At 36.3% G+C, this 22,147-nt stretch overlaps 1 protein-coding gene across 5 annotated transcripts in view; it reads left to right on the top strand.

Annotated features, from left to right (window-relative positions):
• The window catches only part of AP3S1 (adaptor related protein complex 3 subunit sigma 1), a 72,660-nt gene that overhangs the window by 2,842 nt on the left and 47,671 nt on the right, over nt 1–22,147 (top strand). For 4 of the 5 annotated variants that reach the window (XR_004301902.1, XM_032425054.1, XM_032425058.1 and 1 more), the window contains exon 2: nt 21,239–21,330. The exons of the other annotated variant lie outside the window; for it this stretch is intronic. Coding sequence is in view for 3 of the 4 variants with exons in the window: in XM_032425054.1 (XP_032280945.1) it covers nt 21,239–21,330 (92 nt within the window). In the remaining variant the exon portion in view is untranslated. The remainder of the gene's footprint in view (nt 1–21,238; nt 21,331–22,147) is intronic. 5 annotated transcript variants of the gene reach the window in all.

Genomic DNA, 22,147 nt, shown 5'->3' with positions numbered 1-22,147 from the left:
TGCTGGATGACTCCTCTTGGTTCTTAGGATTTTATTTTTATCTTTATTATGGTACAGTATTCGGTTTCGTATCCTGTAATTCCTTGGGGCATCCTATAGATTCCTTGAGAGGAGGTATCAGGTTTTAGATATACTTGTGTCACCCCTCACAATCAGCATTTGAATTTTGAAGATAGAAAGCTCTCAAAAGTCTTTGCTTAATGTATTCATTAGATTCTCCTAGCCTAATTAATGGAGTTTGGGTTAAAAGTGACTTCCTAAGGCTCCTTCCACCTTTTAAAATTTTGTCCTTCATTAACTGGAGGTTTTAAGAATTCATGCCTTCAGGATAAAAGCAATGGTGGAATAGCTGTTACTTCAGCTGTTTCTGTTTTAAGTTGAAGAAGTTTCTAAGAAGTATGTATTCAACAAGACTGACAGTTTTGAATGTAATTTATTAAGCAGCCCCTAAGGGTGTGGTCCTGATAAGATGCTGAGATTTGATTCCAACAATAATGGTTTAGCACTAAGCAATTTGAAAACTGTTGAACCATTTGCCAACCAGTTGCCCTTATTGCATTGGATTTCCATTCCTCATTTATCCTTCTTTTTAAAAAAGAGTTTATTTATTATTTATTTTTTAGTAATCTCTACACCCAACATGGGGCTACAACTCACAACCTGAGATCAAGAATCATGTGGTCTTCCAACTGAGCCAGCCAGGCGCCCCGTCCTTCCTCTTAATACAACAATTTATATGTTCACCTTTACCCTTTAATAAGTGCAGATTTCTGTTAACTGCTGTAATAGATTATTAGATTTTTTAGATTTGATTGTGCCTTCCAGCTGCTGTGAGGTGTGATATATATGAAGTCACACATCTGTTTTGCTAAACTGAAGTGTTTGGTTCATTCTGCTAGAGTCAGATATTAAGAATTCAAGGGTGGACTCAGAATGTTGTCACCTCTTGTTTTTGCCCTCTATTTCCTTGAGCTATGACTGCAGAAGTTCAGGTGTTTTTTCTTGGTTTAATTGTTTCTTTAATTGTTGGTTAGCCCCAGCAACTTGGCAACAATAAACTTTAGTCTTTTAATATTTGCTTGGCAATATTTGTGTATTACAATAAAGAACTAATGAGATGTATAGTTAATAAGCCAGATTTATTTTTACATAGCCATCAAACAAAACCCTTGGGTTTTGATTCCTTTGTTATTAATAAACCATGACATGTCACTATAAATAAAGTGAACATGTTTTTCTTTTATATGAATTATAGTAGTTGTTTCCACAGATACGAAAGATTGTGCGTGTATAAAATGCACTCTTCATACATGAGTTACAAACTGTTATATATATGAATTGCCTCAATTTTCTTATAAACTAAATCTGATTATTATTGTCAATTAAATGCAAGCCCTAGAAGGGACCGAAGATTTTCTTTCCTTTTTTGAATTTGTTGACATAAAAAGCAAAATTTATAAATATATGTAAGTTTTTTTTCCTTTTTAAATTTTTAAGAAAGATGCATCCATGTATACTGATATCTTTTCTTAGTGACTCTTGAGACTGTGGCAGATGGGATAGTTAAACTTCTTTTTATGATCAAAATATAATTATAAACAGTTCTAAGCATTAAGGTGTTAACACATGTTAACATATACTATTTGAGCTGTTTTGTTAAGAAGAGAATTCCAAATGATTGATTTCTTTCCATATTAATTAGGATGCTTTTGACTGCATAAATAAGGTTTTACGTAGCCTCACTTAAATTTGCTTGAGGGGCGCCTGGGTGGCTCAGTCGGTTGGGCGACTGCCTTTGGCTCAGGTCATGATCCCAGAGTCCTGGGATCGAGCCCCGCATCAGGCTCCCTGCTCGGCGGGACGCCTCCTTCTCCCTCTCCCACTCCCCCTGCTTGTGTTCCCTCTGTCGCTGTCTCTCTCTGTGTCAAATAAATAAATAAAATCTTTAAAAAAAAAAAAATTTGCTTGAAAAGAACCATATTAGGATACATAATAGGAAGTGCAGAATAGTAGATTCCAAAATTATTTGAGTCAGCAAATTAATGACTTCATCACAGATCCAGTTTCTTTCTCTGCCTTGCTCTTCCCAAAGTTGTTATTCAGAGGCTGGTTTCCTCCTTGAAATTAGTGGTAACCAATTCAGTCTATAAGCAGGGTGTGATCTGTTCCTGCCATCCTAGAGTATATCTTCCCCTTCAGTCTGGTTAGTTCTACCCAAGATTAAATAACAGCTTACACTAATCAGGACCCACCCTTGGAGCTGAGGGTGGACACGTGAATGAATTTAGTATTCTGTTGGAAAGGTATAAGAGAGGAGTGGATGTTGGGTAGGCAAAGAGGTGTCCCTGTTCCCTCTTGAGTAGTGCACATTATTTCTTTTGAATAGATACTATTATTTCTTCTCCCATAATTTTACATTGCTTCTGAGGTGGTTAATACCAGGAAAGACATATTGATAATATGTGGTTCTGAACATGTACCACAAAAGATCTTAGTTCAAGGTATTCCTTATATCAAAGGGTCATTGAAAAATTCAAATTCTAATATAATCATAATTTTTGTAGGAAGTATCCTTGAAGTCTTGCTTTTAAAAAATTAATATTAAACCTGTTGAAAATTGTAAAGAAGGAAATAAAATGTTTGGAATTACAGTGATTTTCGATTTTCATGGAAAGGTTATAAATAAGACAATATTAGAGGTCATTCCTCTGCCTTTCAAAGAAGCAGAAGGCCTTGTGTAGGGTGGCTGTATTATGTTTCTTTAGTAAAGTTGTCGACTTTAAATTACTTAATTTTTAAATACATTTCCTTTTTTGTGATTATGTGGAAAATATTTAAGTATTAAGATTGCTAAGGTCATCTTAATTTCACCATTCATAGTTAACTATTAACATTTATTGTATTTCCTCCCATAATGCCCCAGTGAAGAATATACACCTTTTAGACATTAATAGCATAAAATTAATGCATTGAAAATATTGGTGGATTTATAGAACATTTGTGGCTTTAAGATAACCAAATATGGGGGCACCTGGGTGGCTCAGTCGGTTGGGCGTCTGCCTTTGGCTCAGGTTATGGTCCTGGAGTCCTGGGATCGCGCCCCATGTCTGGCTCCTTGCTCAGCGGGAAGCCTGCTTCTCCCTCTCTCTCTGCTCCCCTGCTCCTGCTCTCTCTCTCTGTCAAAAACAAAAACAAAACAAAACAAAACAAAACAAATATGGTAATGTCTGGCTATTCTGTTGTTAAAATGTTTAAAAATACATTAATGTAAATAGCATTTAGTAATTTGCATTCATTGTTTTCTCTGTGTATGTCTTTCTTTTTACAAAATTGAACTTATATATGTGACCTGAGTGTATGAGGGCCCTTCCGTTTTCTCATCCCGAAGGGAAATCTTTGCTAATTTTCTTTGGGAAGTCAAAGAATTCTTTCTTGTCTGGAGCACTTGGAGTTGTCTTTGTCCTTGTGAGTTGTGGATGTCTTCACCATTGCTGCTAAACCAAGGTGATTGTGAGTTGTAGTCCACCTAGACGAGCCAGTCTTCTTCCAGCCTCTTGTCACATAAAACGCTCACTTTGGGATAAATTATACTTGTTCTTTCCTTGCCCATTCTGCCTTATCAGCCTTCCCCTTACCAAATCCTTTGAACTGACGTATAGATACACAAATTTTTTTTTTACAGAAAGATCACACAACCCTCAGAAGGCTATTGCAGGGTAGGAGGAATGAAGGTCAGCATTCTGGCTAATAGATGGGAAGTTCTGAGACTTCAAGCGGAGGCACTTCTAGACAGGGCTTTGAGAGGAGGGGGGGTCTTTTTGGATACTCCCTGACCTGTCCGTTGTACTCTCCTTTCTCTCGTGCCCAGCCCGTATTTCTTCCACAAATATTTGTTGTTTGTGTGGCCCTGTTCTAAAGCACAGGTAATGTTGTGATGACTAAGACAGATAACATCCCTGCACTACAAGTTTTACATTCTAGTGATAGGACATAGACAATAAACAAACTATGTATAAATTGTGACTAGCCTGAAGAAAAATGAAACAGTGATGGGGGAGAGAAACTATTAGATAAGCACATCAAGGAAAGCCTCTTTCAGGACGTGACATTTAAGAAAAGAACCGAATGAGGTAAGGGAGTGTATGAGAACTGCTGAGGAAAGAATATTTCAGGCAGAAAATGGTGCAGGATCCCTCCAATGGGACCAAAGTAGGTGTTGAGGAATAGCAAGAAGACAAGCTGAGTGATCACAGGGCAGAGTGGTAAGAGATGAGGCTGGAGAGAAGGACAGGGCCAGCCCCTTTCTCATCTCTCTCAGTCTGATGACATCATCCCCAACATAGTTTGCACAATTGAACAGTGCTTCTGGCCTCTACAGGGTAGGCACTGGTGCTTTCTTCTGCTCAATCATTTTCTTCTCTACCCCAGTTATCGTTAGGCTCCCCAGAGTGGGAGTGCTAGCCCAGCAAATGAAGGTAAAGTGACTACCCCACTTCTGTGCAGCCTCGGTACTAAGGAGACCTGTGATCAAGCTGGTTCCATTTCCTAAGTCACCTGTGAAATCACGAAGAAAAGCATTTATTTTTCTCAGACATCTCACAACCTTAATTATAGGTGAGCACAGTTTATATGAAGCCCAGTAGACCACCTCTATTATTGTGCTGAGAAGCGTTTACATCTTTCCTGCCTTGTTTGAAGCCTGGTGTAATTCAAGAATCACTGGCTGTCAGTCATTGTTCTCTTTGTTACCCAGGAGGAAAGGGCTCTTTTTCAAGGTGTCAGACCCATTGAATTGTTTTGATTTCTGTGTGCTATCTAATTAAATGGGGAAGAGTACCAGTTCATCCCACCACACATACTTTATTTCCTGTCATTAGTATGTCTTAGTGTGACAGTTCCAGGTTTTTTAAGATGGAAAAATATACATAAAATTTAGCATTTTAAGCATACAGTTCTGTGGCATTATGTACATTCACATGGTTGTACAACTGACACCACTATCCACATCTGGAACATCTTCATCTTTACGAATTGAAACTTGGTACACATTAAACACTGACTCTCATTCTCCCCTTCTCCCACCCGGTGGTTGGCTGGCAACCACTGTTCTATTTTTTGTCTCAATTTGACGACTCTAGGAATGTCATAAAAGAGAATCATAAAAGAGGAATTATACGGTATTTGTCCTTTTGTGACTAGCTTATTTCACTTAGTAGAACGTCTTCAAGATATACCGATGTTGTAGCATGTGTCAGAATTTCCTTACTTTTTAAGACTGGATGGTTCATTATATGTATGTGTGCACTACATATTGTTTACTTGGATGGCTTTAACTTTTTGGCTGTTATGAATAATCCTGCTACGAATATGGGTCATTAGGTATACATGGGAACATAAACGTACAAGTATCTGTTTAAGCCCCTGCTTTTCCTTCTTTTTCCACCCAGCAGTGGAATTGCTGGATCTTAGGGTACTTCTGTGTTTAATTTTTTTGAGGATGTGCTGTACCATTTTCCATAGTAGCTGCACCATTTTACATTCCCACCAGCAATGCACAAGGGTTCTAATTTTTCCACATCCTTGCTGATACTTGTTATTTTCAATTTTTTTATTACAGCTGTGAAGTAGTATCTCATTGTGATTTTCTTTTACATTTGTGTAATGACAGTGATGTTGAGCATCTTTTCACGTGCTTACTGATTATATATCTTTGAGGAAATGTATATTAAGTTCTTTGTCCATTTTTTACCTGGTTGTTTTGTTGTTGTTGTTGTTGAGTTGTAGGAGTTCTTCATATATCCTTGATACCAGTCCCTTATCAGATACATGATTTGCAGATATTTTCTCCCAATCCATGGGCTGCCTTTTCACCCAAGCGATGGCATCTTTTTTCAAAGGATAATGTCCTTTGATGCATGAAAGTTTTTAATTTTGGTAAGGTCCAGCTTATCTTTTTTTTTGGTCTCTGGTGCTTTTGGTGTCATATCCAGAAAATAATTTGTAATGATTGCATAATAGTTCATTGTATAATGTATCATAATTTATCTAGCTAGCCTACTACTGTGGACTTTTATTTTGAGTAAGGTGGGTTTTTTTCCGATGACGATTAAATAAGAAAATACTTACTGACAGATAATACAGACTAATAACAAAATTAATAATAACAGTTACCTTTATTATTACTACTACTTTCTACTTCCTGCTGTTGGTTGAAAGATTATGTAGCCAAGGAATTGTAGAATATTCCAGAGATTGTTCTTAGGTATCTTTTGCATTTCTGCAGAATAAATTATCCCTTTGTAGGCTTTGTTTTGGAATGAACTTCTTTCTTATTACAGAATACAAAGTCCTCCAAAATTCTTCTGAGAACAGTTTCATAAGGAGACTTTTTAGGAGAAAGTTAGTTATAAAACTTGCCCTAGCTTTTTTTTTTTGAAGAATGACCTAGTCTTTAAAAGATACAATTCATGGGACACCTGGGTGGCTCAGTTGTTAAGCGTCTGCCTTCGGCTCCAGTCATGATCCCGGGGTCCTGGGATCGAGCCCCGCATCCGGCTCCCCGCTCTGCGGGAAGCCCGCTTCTCCCTCTCCCACTCCCCCTGCTTGTGTTCCCTCTCTCGCTGTGTCTCTCTCTGTCAAATAAATTTTAAAAATCTTTAAAAAAATAAAATAAAAGATAAAATTCACCCATTGAAAGTGTACAGTTCAGTACAGTGTATTGTATTCACAGTTGTGCATATGACCATCACCATAATCTAAATTTAGAACATTTTCATCAAACCAGTTGAAACCTAGTACCCATTAACAGTCACTCCCCAGGTCCCACTACTCCCTATTCCCTGGCAACCAGTAATCTAGTTTTCTGTGTCTAGAGGTTTGTTTATTCTGGATGTCTCATATAAATGAAATCATGAAATGTGTAGTCTTTTTTTTTTTTTAAGATTTTATTTACTTATTTGACAGAGAGAGACACAGCAAGAGAGGGAACACAAGCAGGGAGAGTGGAGAGGGAGAAGCAGGCTTCCTGCTGAGCAGGGAGCCCTATGCGGGGCTTGATCCTAGGACCCCGGGATCACGACCCGAGCCAAAGGCAGATGCTTAATGACTGAGCCACCTGGGCACCCCTGAAATATGTAGTCTTTTGTGACTTGCTTTTTTCACTTAGAACGATGCTTTTAAGATTCACTGTGTTATACAGCATGTATCAGTACTGCATTCCTTTGAATGGCCAAATAATATTCAGTTGTATAGATAGACCACCTTTTATTTATCTCTTTGTTATGTGATGGATGTTTGGGTTGTTTCCACTTTTGACTACTATGAATAATGCTGTGAACATTACATTCGTATACAAATATTTGTGTGGACATTTGTTTTCATTTCTCTTGGGCATATATCTAGGTGTGGAATTGCTATGATAACTCTATCTTTAGTTGTCTGAAGAGCTGTCAGAGTGTTTTCCAAATTGTCTGTACCATCTCACGTTCTCATCAGAAACGTATGATGGTTCCAGTTTCCCCATATCCTCATTAACTAACTCTTGTTATTGTTCCTTTTTTGATTCTGACCATCCTGGGGGATGTCAGGTGGCATCTGCTGTGATTTTGATTTGTATTTTCCTAATGATGAATGATGTTGAGCATCTTTTCATGTGATTATTGGCTATTTGCATATCTTCCTTGAAAAAAAGTCTTTTCAAATCCTTTGCCCATTTATAAGTTGGGTTGTGTTTTTATTACTGAGTTGTAAGAGTCCTTTATGTATTCTGGATGCAAGTGCCTTATCAGGTATATGATTTGCTTATATTTCTTTCTATTCTGGTTGTTGCCATTTTCCTGCTGATATCATTTGTAGCACAAAGATTCTTAATTTTGGTGTCCAGTTTATTTTCTTTACTCGTGCTTTTGGTGCTATATCTAAGAAAGGTTTGTGTAATCCAAGGTCATGAAGATTAATACCTGTGTTTCCTTCCAAGAGTTTTGTAGTTTTAGTTCTTACATTTAGGTCTATGATCCATTTTGAGTTAGTTTTATATATGACCTGAGGTAGGGGTCTAACTTCATCCTTTTGCCTGTGGCTAATTTTCCCAGCACCATTTGTTGAAAAGATGACTGTTCTTTACTCATTGAGTTGTCTTGGTCTCTTACTCTAGCTACCTGCCCCCCCCTCCAATTTTTCCTTGTTCTTGAGTTCTCAGAGCTTTCAGCTGCCACCATGGTTCAGACTCTCTCTTTAAATATTTTAAACTCTGTCACCTTCTCAGCTATGTGTTCTTTAAATTAAAAAAAAAAAATAGGGTCTTTGCCACTTAAACTGGGAGATAGTATAGTGGGTGGTAGTTTTAGAGTGTTAATAATAGCTACCATTTATTGAGCACTTTATTGTGCTAAGCGGCTTTAATACATTTTTATACATTGTGAGGGAAGATACCAGAGGGTTTTTCTCTAAAGAAATTTAATGAAGGATCTGGGCCAAGTACTAATACTCTTTCCGCCGCGTTTGGGATTTAAGGTAGCCCCATTCTCATTGCTTGTTCTTTATGCACTCCGGCTAACGTGAGGCCTACTCACAGAGCACGAAGTCTCTGTGCAGACTTCCTGCTTGGGAATCTGGCAGAAAACCCACACTTGCTGAATTTTCTTTGCTGGGACCTTTTCTTTTTCATGATTTCTAAATGTTGGGGTGTTCTGAGGCTTAGCCTTCATACCTCTCTTACTTTTAATGAAAAGTTAACTAATTGTTTCTCATATATGCACCTTGCTGTCCTGATCCCATGCTTTTGCCTAGTTTTTTTTTTCCAGCTTTGAATGCCATCCAACTTCATATTCTCTATTCTTTGAATTTGTAAATTCTACTTATTCTGTCTCTTTCTAGACAATCTGTCTCTTCTTTGAAGATGATGATCTTGCTATTGAAAATCATTGTTCCCCTTTACTTCTTGTAGTATGTTATTTGTATAATTCTTACGTCAGGAATTAATTGCTCTCTAACTTTTATTACAATGCATCTATTTCTCTTTGGGAATATTAAAAAAGGCAAGATACAGAACACTAAATAAAAGTTTTAAATGGTTATATTCATTTTATTTCTTGTTTTAAGCTCTCAGAGAAAAGGATCTGTTTCTCTTTCATCTTGGAAATCCTTGATATTCTAGCATCTAGCAGAGACAGTGAGTGCATTTTTAGAAAAAATTCTCCGAGTGTGTGTGGGAAGGAGGGAGGAGGATTATGACATATTTACTATTTGACTAGAGGGACGTTTTGGTTTTAAAGTTGCCTTTATGACATATGTATAAGAACAGGGAAGGAGGGGCACCTGGGTGGCTTCTGCCTTCGGCTCCGGTCATGATCTCAGGGTCCTGGGATTGAGCCCCCACTTCAGGGTCCGTGCTGGGCGGGAGCCTGCTTCTCCCTCTCCCACTCCCCCTGCTTGTGTTCCTACTCTCGCTCTCTCTCTCTGTCAAATAAATAAAATCTTAAAAAAAAAAAACAAACAGGAAAGGAACATAGGAAAAAAAGTTTTGTTAGTGGGTTACGGAGTGTTTAAAAAAATTAATTTTCATTAATACTTTAAGAGAAGTATTTATTCATTTATTTTTAAGAGAAGTATTTAAAACAGTAAAAGTTGTTGCCTTTATGTAACTCTAGTTGTCTTTAGACTGATGTAATCTAGGCGTTGTGACCAACTGAAATGTGTCTGTTGACTTCTGTGATGAAGCTATAGTGTTAGGAAATCGGTTCTGCCTGAAGCGAACTCCAGGCTTCTTTATGAGAGCTATTAAATTAAATTGATTAATAAAGAAAGGGAAATTGTCTTATGTCAGCAGAGACTTGATTTGTTTAATCTTAGACTTTGGATGTTTGATTAATATTGTAAGGCATTCTTTCTGATAGTGATTTTCTTAGATGAGTATTGCTGGCATTTTAAGAAGGATGATTATGAGCGGCAGTCTTGAAGTTTATGTGAGAAATTATTTTCACTGATAAAATAATAAAACATAGTTAAGGTTTAGTTTACATAATCTGTAATTTGTTTATAAACAATAACAGTGCAAAAAGGATAACTTTCCTTAAAAAAAAACTCCTTATAAGATCTTTACACCTGTCATTAGAATTCTAGAGCTTATTTTATAGACAATCCCAAAAATAGATGTTTTAAGTAAGGCATTGTTAATCCATGCTTATTATGTGCCAGGTATTGTTTTTAAGAGCTTTATGTATTTGAACTCAGTCCTCCCAACAACTGTTTGAGGTAGATATTATGTTATTCATGCTATAAATGTTATGTTATTCAGGCACAGAGAAGGTAAGTAACTTGTTCAAAGTCACAAATTTAATAAAGAGCATATCCAGGAACAGACCCATATAGTCTGGTTGCAGGTTCCATACTCTCCTCCCTTCCTTCTTTATTTTTACTTTGTTTAACAAAGTTATACAGACACATAGCTTAAAGGATCTAACAGTTTTTCTGTAAGGCTTATTATGAAAAATAACATTCTTTCATTTCCCCCTTCCCACAGGTAAGTACTTTTAGCTGATTACTCAGTATTTACATATCTCTAAATAATGTGCTTATTTTGCTGCCTGATTTATTTCAGTTGCTGGCATAATCTATTGACTTCTGCTATTGAAAATGTTTATTTAGCTCCTCACCCTCTCCCCCCCAACATCTATATCCTTCCCAGTCTTCTCACTGTTATTTCATAATATTGGTTAGAGCAGTACCTGGTGTTTTCATTAATTTCCTGTGTAAATGCTTTTCTCCCCTGAACCATGTTGTAAATTGTGCTTAGTTTTTTCTCTCCTCACGGTTTATTTTCCTTGGAAATAAACAATCGCCTTTTTCTTTGATCTAGTTTTTTATTTACTTATCACTAATTCACATCTTTGTCAGTTGTCTCAATCATCCTTCTTCCATCAGTTTCATGTTCCTGAAGAAATCTCTTCTAGAATCTTTTGACGAGGCCCAATCTAGACCTGTTGGATGGCAGATGTCTCTGTTATCTTTGGAATATCGTTAGCCTGTTTTTATATTGGACCTCTTGTTGCTTGATTGCGTGATTTATTACCTTACCGAGGTGGAACATGTCCTCCAGTAACTTCTTGAGAAAGGCCATAAGGAGGTAGATTATTTGAGACCTTGCTTGTCTGCAGAGTCTTACTGTAACTTCACGCTGTCTGTTCTATAGAATTCTAGGTTGGAAATAACTTTCCCTCAGAATTTTGATGGCATTGCTCCATTACCTTTTAGTTTCCAGTATTGCTATCAAAAAGCTTGAAGCAATTTTGATTACTTTTTCTTTGTGTATGATCTATTTATACTGTCCAGCAAGTATGTAGACTCTTGTTTTTCTGCAATTTCTAAATTGTCACAGACCCTTGTTCTGAGGCTGTTTTTATTAGTTGTGCTGAGTACTTGACGAGCTCTTTTATTCTGGAAATTCTTTTTCTCTCTGCTTGAAAAATTTCTCCATTTTCTCTCTTCTCATTTTGAATCTCTTTTTATTCAGCATTCCTCTTGATTTCTATTTTTCTTATTCCTTCTCTTCTGTTTTCTGTCATTTTGCCCTTTGGCTCTATTTTGTGGTTGACTTGTTTACCAACTTTATTTTCCAGTGTTTCCCCTGAGTTAAACAATTTCTCCTTAAATTTTTAATCTCCATGAGCTCCCTTTAAAATTTCTGAATGTTGTTATTTTATAGTATGCTGTTCTTGTTTTATAGTTGCAATTTCTTTATTACTTCTCTGATACTAATGATAAATATTTTAAAATTTTCTCTGCCCTACTTGGTTTGTTTTCTCTGAGTTACTTTCACTCTGTATTTTGTCTTAATGTCAGAGCTGTCTTCAGGTGTCCAGTAATTCATGATTGCTCCTGTCTAAGGGTAGGATTCTAAAAGCTAGTTAGAAACTCTGAATCCATGATCAGGAGTTGCCTGCATGAGCTGTACTTGAGAGTAGCAGGCTAGGCAGCTTAGCTGGTATAAAAATGGCAATTGCTGGGGTGGGAGGATGGGTTAGCCTGGTGATGGGTATTGAGGAGGGCATGTTCTGCATGGAGCACTGGGTGTTATGCACAAACAATGAATCATGGAACACTATATCTAAAACTAATGATGTAATGTATGGGGATTAACATAACAATAAAAAAATTAAAAAAAAAATGGCAATTGCTATTAACAATCCCCCAAATCTTAGTGGCTTAACACAATAAAAGTTTATTTTTCACATCAAGTCCAATATTGGTGATCCTGATGAGCTAGAACCATCTTCGTGGGCATTTGGTTGTTCTTGAGGAAGGGATCAAAGGAACTTCTACATCTAGTTAACATGGGAGATCGTGCAGGAGTTTTTATATTTTTAACAACCGGTTCACCGGGGAGGAAAGAGCTGTAATTTGTAGCATTTGCTACATGGTGTCGGTACCGCCATCCTGGCCGGTTTTCACGCTGTCAGCATGGTGTCACAGAGTGCAGAACTGGGAAGAGAGAACACAGGTGTCTTTCAGTTGTGGCAGCTCAGTTCCATTGCAACTACCAACCACATTCCACTGGCCAGAAGCTGTTTAGGTGGGTCTACGTTAATCAAGGAAAAATGAAAAATGTTGTTGAATTGTGTGTCTGGGGAGTAAAGGAACTACATTCTGGTGAACAAATAACAGATTCTGCCTTTGTTGGAACTCCCAGTGTCATTATCTGGGAGTTGATAATGACAACTAGAGCTAAAGTAATGACAGAAGTTTGTGCCAGGTTCCTGCCTAGAGGGTGAAGCAGGCCTGGCTTAGGTATTCTGGGAACTGACTGAAAAAAGGGCTAGCATCAGGTATGTGTACATTTTCCTAAATTCCCTGTTTTCAGTACAGTGTCTGTATTTGCTTTTTAAAGATTTTATTTATTTGACAGAGGCAGAGCACAAGCAAGGGGAGGGGCAGAGACGGACTGGGAGAAGCAGACTTCCCACTGAGCAGGGAGCCTGATGCGGGGCTCGATCCCAGGACCCCAGGATCATGAGCTGAGCCTGAGGCAAACACTTAACCGACTGAGCCACCCACGCGCCCCTGTATTTTCTTTTTATTGCCTAGTGGCTTAAAACAGTACAAACTTGTTATCATACAGCTCTATGAGTTAAAGTCTAATATGGGATTTACTGGTCTAAAATCAACATATCATCAACACTGCATCCGTTTCTGAAGGCTCTAGGAGAGAATCCATTTCCTTGCCTTTTCCAGCTCCCAGAGGTTGCCTGCATTCTTGAATGGCAACTCTTAGATTGAACTGCCAACTGAATGGCATCTCTTAGATTATTCTCTGGTCACGTCTTCCTCTGACCACAGCCCAGGAAAGGCTCTCTGATTTTAAGGAGCCATATGATTACCTTAGGTCCAATGAGATAATCTGGGATAATCTTCCCAACTCCATGTCATTACTTTAGTCACCCCTGGTAAAGGCCTCTTTGTCATGTAAGGGGATATATTCATAGGTTCCAGGGATTAGGATGTTGTCATCTTTGGTGAGCCATTATTCTGCCTACCATAGTACCCCTTGCTCTCCAAAGACCCTCTGTTTTATCTACTCCTTGAAATATGTTTACAGACTTTTCTTGGGGATGGCAGAGGGAATTTAGTGGTCCTTCTACTTCTGAAGCAGTCCTCCTTATTTTACACTCCCTTTTCATCTTCTCTTCCAGAAGTACCTAACAGCGCCAATTCTTGAGCCTTTGGCTATTTTGGGATACAGATTGGGTTAGTTCTTGGGCTTCCCTGTCACCAATTTGGGGTTAAGTTTTCTGAGATTTTCTTAATACTTGACCCCTCATTCAGCCACTTACTAAATTCTGTTGCCCTGTGTTCTTTCTCATTTTCCTCATCCTCGTGGTTTATGCCCTTAAAAAAAAAAGGAAAAAGGAAAAAATTTTGATACTGTTTTAGCTGGGGTTTGAGAAGGCCACAAAAATAGATGTTTTTGTGCATTTAATCTACTGTCTTAATTAGAGTAGAGCTCATACCTTTAACTACTACACCATACTGCCTTTCCTTTATTGCCCCCCCCTTTCAGAGTGTGTCATGTAACCCTGATGTTTGAAAATATAAATGAATGTGGATCCCATCTTCTACATCCGATATTCATTTATTCAGTGTACTTATATTGGCAACTCTATGCCAGCCACTCTGTTCAGCATTTCAGATTTAAAGATTTGGAAGGGGTCGGAGTCTGATAGAATTCAGTTATCTACAAAGGAAATTTGAGCACACTGTTAGAAGTATATGTTAGGAATAGAAACAGTACCATGGAAGACCTGAGGAAAAAGGAACTAATTTTTCCTGGGAAAGTAAGAAGAGACTTGACAAACCATCATGTTTGATCTGAGTCTTTTTTTTTTTTTTAAGATTTTATTTATTTATTTGACACAGAGGGAGACAGCAAGAGAGGGAACACAAGCAGGGGGAGTGGGAGAGGGAGAAGCAGGCTTCCCGCTGAGCAGGGAGCCCGATGTGGGGCTCGATCCCAGGACTCTGGATCATGACCTGAGCCGAAGGCAGACGCTTAACGACTGAGCCACCCAGGCGCCCCATGTTTGATCTGAGTCTTAAAAGGCTGTTGCTACGACATGGATGGAACTGGAGGGTGTTAACGCTGAGTGAAATAAGTCAATCAGAGAAAGACATGTATCATATGACCTCACTGATATGAGGAATTCTTAATCTCAGGAAACAAACTGAGGGTTGCTGGAGTGGTGGGGAGGGGGAGGGATGGGGTGACTGGGTGACAGACATTGGGGAGGGTATGTGCTATGGTGAGCGCTGTGAATTGTGCAAGACTGTTGAATCACAGATCTGTACCTCTGAAACAAATAATACATGTTAAAAAAAAAAAAAGAAGATAGATGAAGGGGGGGGAATTGGAGGGGGAGACGAACCATGAGAGACGATGGACCCTGAAAAACAAACTGAGGGTTCTAGAGGTGAGGGCGGTGGGAGGATGGGTTAGCCTGGTGATGGGTATTAAAGAGGGCACGCTCTGCATGGAGCACTGGGTGTTATACACAAACAATGAATCATGGAACACTACATCAAAAACTAATGATGTAATGTATGTGATTGACATAACAATAAAAAAATTTTTTAAAAAAGGCGGTTGCTAGATAATGGGGTGAGAGTAGGAAAATAGGAAGGGAGTGCATAGTGAGAGGTTCAGTGCGGTTGAAGTGGATTGTGTGGGAGAGAAGAAATAGATGATGAAAGCTCAGAGGTAGGTCAGGATTCGATTTTGGAAGGTTTTGTTTATGGCCTGGTAGGGAGTTTGGATGTTACGTCAGATGGAAACCAGAGGACTTTAAGAAAGGAAGTAACAAATACTGTTATTTAGGAAGTAATTCTGGTGACATAGGTGAGATGGTTTGGAGTGGAGAGACAGGTGGCAGAGTTAATATTTAGGTGGCTCTTACAGTATTCTGGGTAAGAATAAGAATCTGAGTTGAGATAGTATCTTTGAATCCAGGTTTACTGTTGTTTCTGCAGTTGAATTAACAGGGCTTGGTGACCCAATAGACATGGGAAGTCAAAGGAAAGAAATCAAGATTTCTGGCTTAAGAGACAGGATGAATGGTAATGCCATTAAATGAGGTTAGAAATATAGTAATAAAAATGGGTTTTGTTAAGAGGTACAAACTTCTGGTTAGAGTAAATATGTCACAGAGATGAAAAGTACAGCCTATGGAATGTAGTCAGTAACATTGTAATGATGTTGCATTGTGACGGTGACTACACTTACTGTGCTGAGTGTTGAACAATGTATGGAATTGTCATCACTTTGTACACCTGAAACTAACATAACATTGTATGTCAATTATACTTGAATTTAAAAAAGAAAGAAAAACAGTATGTTTTGGTCTTTCACATGTAAGTTTTAATATCACTTTATGGATTATAACTGGAAATGTCTGTAAGCTGGAAATACCTATTACCAACTCAGAAAAGAAGATAGGCTTCTCTTAAGCACTAGGGATATAGGAGAATGAAAGATTAGGGAGATAGCAAGGTCAAAGCCACAAGAGGAAGTAAGGTCATCCAAGGGACATTGTTTAGCTCTAGATGAAGACTAGAAGGAGGTGGTGGAGATAGATCATCAAGCAAACCTAAGAAAGGAAGAGGGTAGCTGTCTGATACAGTGCCTTTTCTTCCTTCCTCCCTTGTTCTTTTGAATATTTTTATGAAATATTGAATAGATACAAAATAAATGTATATATTGAATATCTGTAAGATATAGGAACTAATACTTTAATTGCTGTGTGTTCACTATCCCCTTTCAAAAAAAATTACCAGTACCCTTGAAGTCTTTCTGCACCTCTCATATTCTATCCTGTCCTCTCTGTATTTAAGAGAGACACCACCACCTTGAATTTTTAAAAATCATTCTCATTTTTGTTTTATCACATTTTTGTTCTCAAACAGTTCACTGTTTAGTTTTACATGTTTTTGAACTTTTAAAAAGTAGAATCATAGTATTTATATTCTTCTATGACTTGATTTAAGAAAAAATTCAACATTTCTAAGATCATTACTGGTGTTTTATATAGTTTTAGTCATTCATTTTCATTGCTCTGTGATATTCCATGCAGGAATGAAACACAGTTTATTTATACATTTTTGTATTGATGGGACATTTTACATTGTAAGTTTTTTGCTGTTACAAACAGTGCTGCTATAAGCATTCTTGTAAACATCTTTTTGAATTTCTTTAGGGTATAACTAGGAGTTGAATGGATACCTTTGTCCTTGGGTATGTTCATGTTTGGCTTTACTAGGTAGGTAATGCTTGTGTGTTTCCAGAAGTGGTTGTACCAATTTACAGTTCTAATAGTATGGGTGCTTTGTTGCTCCATATTCTTGCCAATACTTGATATTGTTAGACGTATTTATATATCTTCACTGATAGTTAAGTATATTTAATGTTGCCATCATAGTTTTTAACTAGTAGGGTTTTTTTCTTTTTTCTTTTTCTTTTTCTCCTGTATGAAGTTGAACATCTTTCATAGTTTACCATTCTAATTTCCTTTTCTTGATGACTTCCTAAGTTCTGTTTTGCCAAGTCATTTTTATTTTGAGGTGTTTATCTTTTTCTTACTGACGTCTGTTTTTTATATATACTGGATGTTATTCCTTTGCCAGTTTTTATGTACTGCAGCTATATTCTTTGTGTTTGTAGCTCTCATTTCTTTTTCTGGTGTCTTTTGAGCATTAGGAATGCTTACTTTGGTGTGATCAAATTTGCCAGTCTTTTTCTTTATGGTTAGCCTTACTTTGTGTCTCATTTAAAAGTCTAGAACTATTACAAGGTCATAAAGATATTTTCCTATCATATTTTTAAAGCTTTATAGTTTGAGCATTGACTTCATTTTAAACCAGCCTGGGAGTGATTTTTTAGTATAATGTCAGAGGCCTAAGTTTATTGTAATAAAACAGAACAAAAACAACAATTTTTATTCTGGTACTATTCACGGAAATGTCCTTCCTTTCCCTACTGTTCTATAATGCCTAGTCTGTGTTTTAAATTTAATTACCTTGTATTTGTGTGGGTGTGTTTATGGTTCAATTCCATTAGTCAGTTTCCCTATTTCTGCCTCAGTATCATGTTATCTTAATTTACTGTGGCTTTATAATAATTCTTACCTGCTCAGCAGGCCCTCTTACATTCTACTGGAGAGTGTCTTGTCATTCTTGTCTTCTGATTTAATATATATGTTTTGGAATCAGATTCAGGTTTTTAAGTTTCTCTTTCTATCTCTTGGGATTTTGAGTAGAATTACCTTGATCCTTTGGAGCATTTTAGAGAAATTGAGTCATTCAATCTATAATCCCTGCATTTTTCCATTTACTGAACTCTTCTTTAATTTTTTTCAGTAAAGTTTTGGATTTTCTCCATAGAAGTCTTGCATTTTTTGTTTCAGTTATTCCTAGGCACTGCGTGTTTTTTGATGGTATTGTATGTGGTATCTTTTAAAAATTTTATCTTCCATCTGACTGTTGGAAAAGTTTAGAATTGCAACAGTTTTGCGTGCTGGCTCTGTCTTGTTATATCCGTTAATTTTAACACATTTGTGTAAATTGTATTAGATTTTCCACATGGAAAATCTGGAGGTCTGTGAATGACAGTTTTATTTCTTTCAAATTCTTTTATCTCTTATTTATTTTTCTTGTTTTTCTTGTACTGATGACAGCTGATATGGCACTGAATAGGAAAAGCATTATCAGTTAACCTATCTTGTTTCTGATCTTAAAAGGAAGAAATTGTTTAAACATTTTGTGAATATGTTTGCAAAAGGTGTTTTTTGGATAGTCTTGATTAGAGAAAGTTCTCTCTTTTTTTTTTAATTTGCCAAGAGTTTTTTTTCTTTTTATTCAAGAATTGATGTTCAGTTTTATCAGATGCTTTTTCTGCATCTGTTGAAGTGACCTATGTTTTCTCCCTCAATCTGTTAATGTAGAGAATTACGTCAGTCTGTTTTCTAATAATAAATCAACCTGACATTACTAGAATAAACCCATTTAGGTCATGATGTATTAATTTTTTAAAATATTTTTGTATCTATGCTTTTTGGTGAGATTGGCCTGCAGTGTTCATTTCTCATACAGTCCTTGTCTGATTTTGTGTCAATGTTAGCCTCAGAAAATGAATTGAGGATGTTAATTCTTTATCTGTGCTTTGGAAGAGTTGTGTAAGATTGGAATGATCTGTTTCTTGAATCACTGGACACGCTTGGTGTTAAAGCCATCAGGGCTTGATTTATTTTTGGTGGAGAGATTTAAAATTATTCTTTATCCTCTTTGTGATAACAGGATTATTAAAGTTTTTCTCTTTCTCCTTGGGACCGTTTTATTATTATTATTATTATTATTATTATTATTATTTTATTTATTTATTTATTTATTTTTTAGGAATTTTGCCACTTCATCTTAGATTTTTAAACTTACTGGCTTATTTTCATCATATTAACTTTTTATCTGTTAGATTTCTGCAGCATCTGTGACTAGGTCTCCCTTTGGATTATTCATTGGTACTGTATAGAAATACAGCAGATTTTTGAGTGTTAATTTTGTATCTTGAACTTTGGTAGACTTGTTTATTAGCTTTAACAGTTTTTTTATGGATTCTTTAGACTTTTTTGGATATATGATCAATCTGTCACAGATGTCATCTGTGAATACAAATAGTTTTACTTCTTTCCAATTTGAATGCCTGTTTGGGATTTTTAAAAAATCCTTTTAATTATTGATTCTTTTGCCTAATTGCTGTGTGCTTAGAGAATATAGTCTTTATGAAACCAGTACTTTGAAATTTGCTAATCATTCTCTTGATTTTCTTTATAATTTTATTTTCATTACATATATGTGTATCATTAAATAATATTTACTTTTGCATGTTTTTGAAATTTATATTAGTTGAATGATTACATGTCATTTTGATACTTGATTTTCTCCCCCTGCTATAGACTGAGTTGTGTCTCCCTGTCACCCCCAAATTCATATGTTGAAGCCCTAACCCCCAGTTTGACGGTATTTGGTGCTGGGGCTTTGGAAGATACTTAGGTGTAGGTGAAGTCCTGAGGGTGGGGCCCTCATGGTACTAGCGCCCTTGTAAGAAGAGACAGCAGACAACTTGTTCTGTTCTCTCTCCCCACCATGTGAGGACACTATGAGAAGAAACTGTCTTCAAGACAGGAACAGAGCACTTGCCGGAAACCAACTATGCTGGCACTTTGTTTTTTATTTAAAAAAATTTTTTTTAATGCTGGCACTTTGATCTTGAATCTCTAGCTTCCAGAATCTTGAAAACAAATTTCTGTTAGTTAAGCCACCTAGTCTGTGGTATTTTGTTATGGTAGCCCGAGCTAAGATACCTTCTTTTTTTCATATTAAGTTTTTGAGACTCCTAAAAAAAAAAGTTTTTGTGACTCCTTCATATTTATGGATGTAATTTACTTTAGTTTTTATTTGTTATAGGATTCCATTATGTGAATATACCATAATTTATCAATTCTGTGATTGGTGGACCTTTGGGCAAGTTTAGCTTTTTTTGTTGTTACAATGCCTTGATGTACATTCTTCTACACATCTCTTGGTACACAGTTTATTAGGTATATGTAATTGCCAATATTCTGTTGTTTTTAATCTTCAAAAACAGTGGTTTTATATGGCTTAGTATAGTATCTAGGAATGGAGATGCTGGATTATAAAACTGTTTTCTCAAGTGATGATACCATTTACCCTCCCACTTGGTGGGATGAGTTTCTTTGGCTCCACATCTTTGTCTACATGTGATATTGTCAGACTTTTACGCTTTGCTAATGTGATGCATGTGGAGTTACTTCACTGTTACTTGAATTGGTAGTTCACCAGCAGGTTTAACATTTTTTCATTTTTTTAGGAGGGGAGGGACAGCTGGAGAGGGAGAGAGAGAATCTGAAGCAGGCTCCATGCTCAGCGCGGAGCCTGAGATGGGGCTCGATCTCATGACCCTGAGATCATGACCTGAGCTGAAACCAAGAGTCAGACACTTAACTGACTGAGCCACCCAGGCCCCCCATGTGTTTCATTTGTTTATGGACCATCATATTTCTTTTCCTGTGAAATTCCTATTTGTGATTGTGCCCAGTTTTCTATTGCAGTGTTTGAGAAGCTGACTCTTTTTTACTGGGATGTGAACTGCTTGGTGAATTTGATACTTATTGAGCAAACTTTTGGTTTTAGGCTATGCTTGTATGACTAATACGGATGGACTCATCTCAGTTTGTATTTAAACTTAACTGGAAGCTCTAAACTTCGGTGTTTTCCTTCCAATAAAATATGGATTAGCTACATGAATCATTTATAACTTTACCTCTCTGTTTCAGTTTACTCATGTGTAAAACAATGGCCTTTGACTAGGTAATATCTAGTGTCCCTTTTACTAGTGTCTTTAATTCATGTGTCTAATATTTTTCTTCTTGGTTTTTGAAATTTAGAAATGTTAGTTTTATTGTAGTAGCAAACTATAAAGTGTTGGTCTTTTGTTTTTGTTTTTTGTTTTTACATCAAAAAATGTTGGGTTTGTTTCTGTGAGATGTGATATGTTAGCTCTCCAAGGACCTCTCTCATTGATGAATTTCCCTGACAGATATTACTGCCTTTTACTTTTAAAATTCTTAAAATGCTGTTAAACCTAGAAATTTAATCCTAACATATATAAATTATTCTTTCTCAGAGTGAAGATACACAACAGCAAATCATCAGGGAGACATTCCATTTGGTATCTAAGAGAGATGAAAATGTTTGTAATTTCCTAGAAGGAGGATTGTAAGTAAAGCATTTCATGGACATTCTAATCTTTGACTATGTGATTAAAATATATACTGTTTAATTGGTTATGGTAAAAATTTCCTAATTTTGATGAATTAGATTAGGAGATTAATTATCACATATGTTAGCTATAAATCTAAACTTAAAGAATTTTTTTTAAGATATGCAGTCTTTTTTTTTTTTCTTAAAAAATGTTACAGAAGCATTTTATGTAAAGGTTGTATATTCATATGGCAAAAATTCAAACATTTCAGAGATGTGTAAAATTAATTATAAACTAAGTGTCCCTCTCCTGACTTTAGTCTTTCTCACTTTCTTGTGTATCCTTCTAGAAAATTAATTTTTCATTGACTAACATATAAAAATATAACCTTAAAAATTTTTACTTATGGGATCACACTAGGTATGCTGGTCTGCATGTTGCTTATTTTCACTTAATATTTTTAAAAGTTTTGCATATAAACACATTTAGAGCTACCTCATTCTTTTTAATGACTAGAGAGTATTCCTTGGGCTAAATGGACCTGTTCATAAAAATTTATATTACATTCTTTATTTTATTATTTTAAATGAGACTGAAATCTGCTTTTCAAATAAATATCTGTGTGCATGTATATATATTTATATATAGGAATATCTGTATATAGGTAGAATTCAGCTAATAGAGTTTCTATTTTTAAAATGAATAAATATAAATTAGTTATAATTAGCTTGCCAACTATTTTAAATAAATACTTTTAAATTAGTGGGTTCCATGAAAACATTTTGCTCTCAAATAGTTTTATTAATGATTTTGCTTGTGTTTATGTAATCA

This window comes from Phoca vitulina, unplaced genomic scaffold, assembly GCF_004348235.1.
Source record: "Phoca vitulina isolate PV1807 unplaced genomic scaffold, GSC_HSeal_1.0 scaffold32, whole genome shotgun sequence".
NCBI classification, from domain to species: domain Eukaryota; kingdom Metazoa; phylum Chordata; class Mammalia; order Carnivora; family Phocidae; genus Phoca; species Phoca vitulina.
This window is presented reverse-complemented; position numbering and strand designations above follow the sequence as displayed.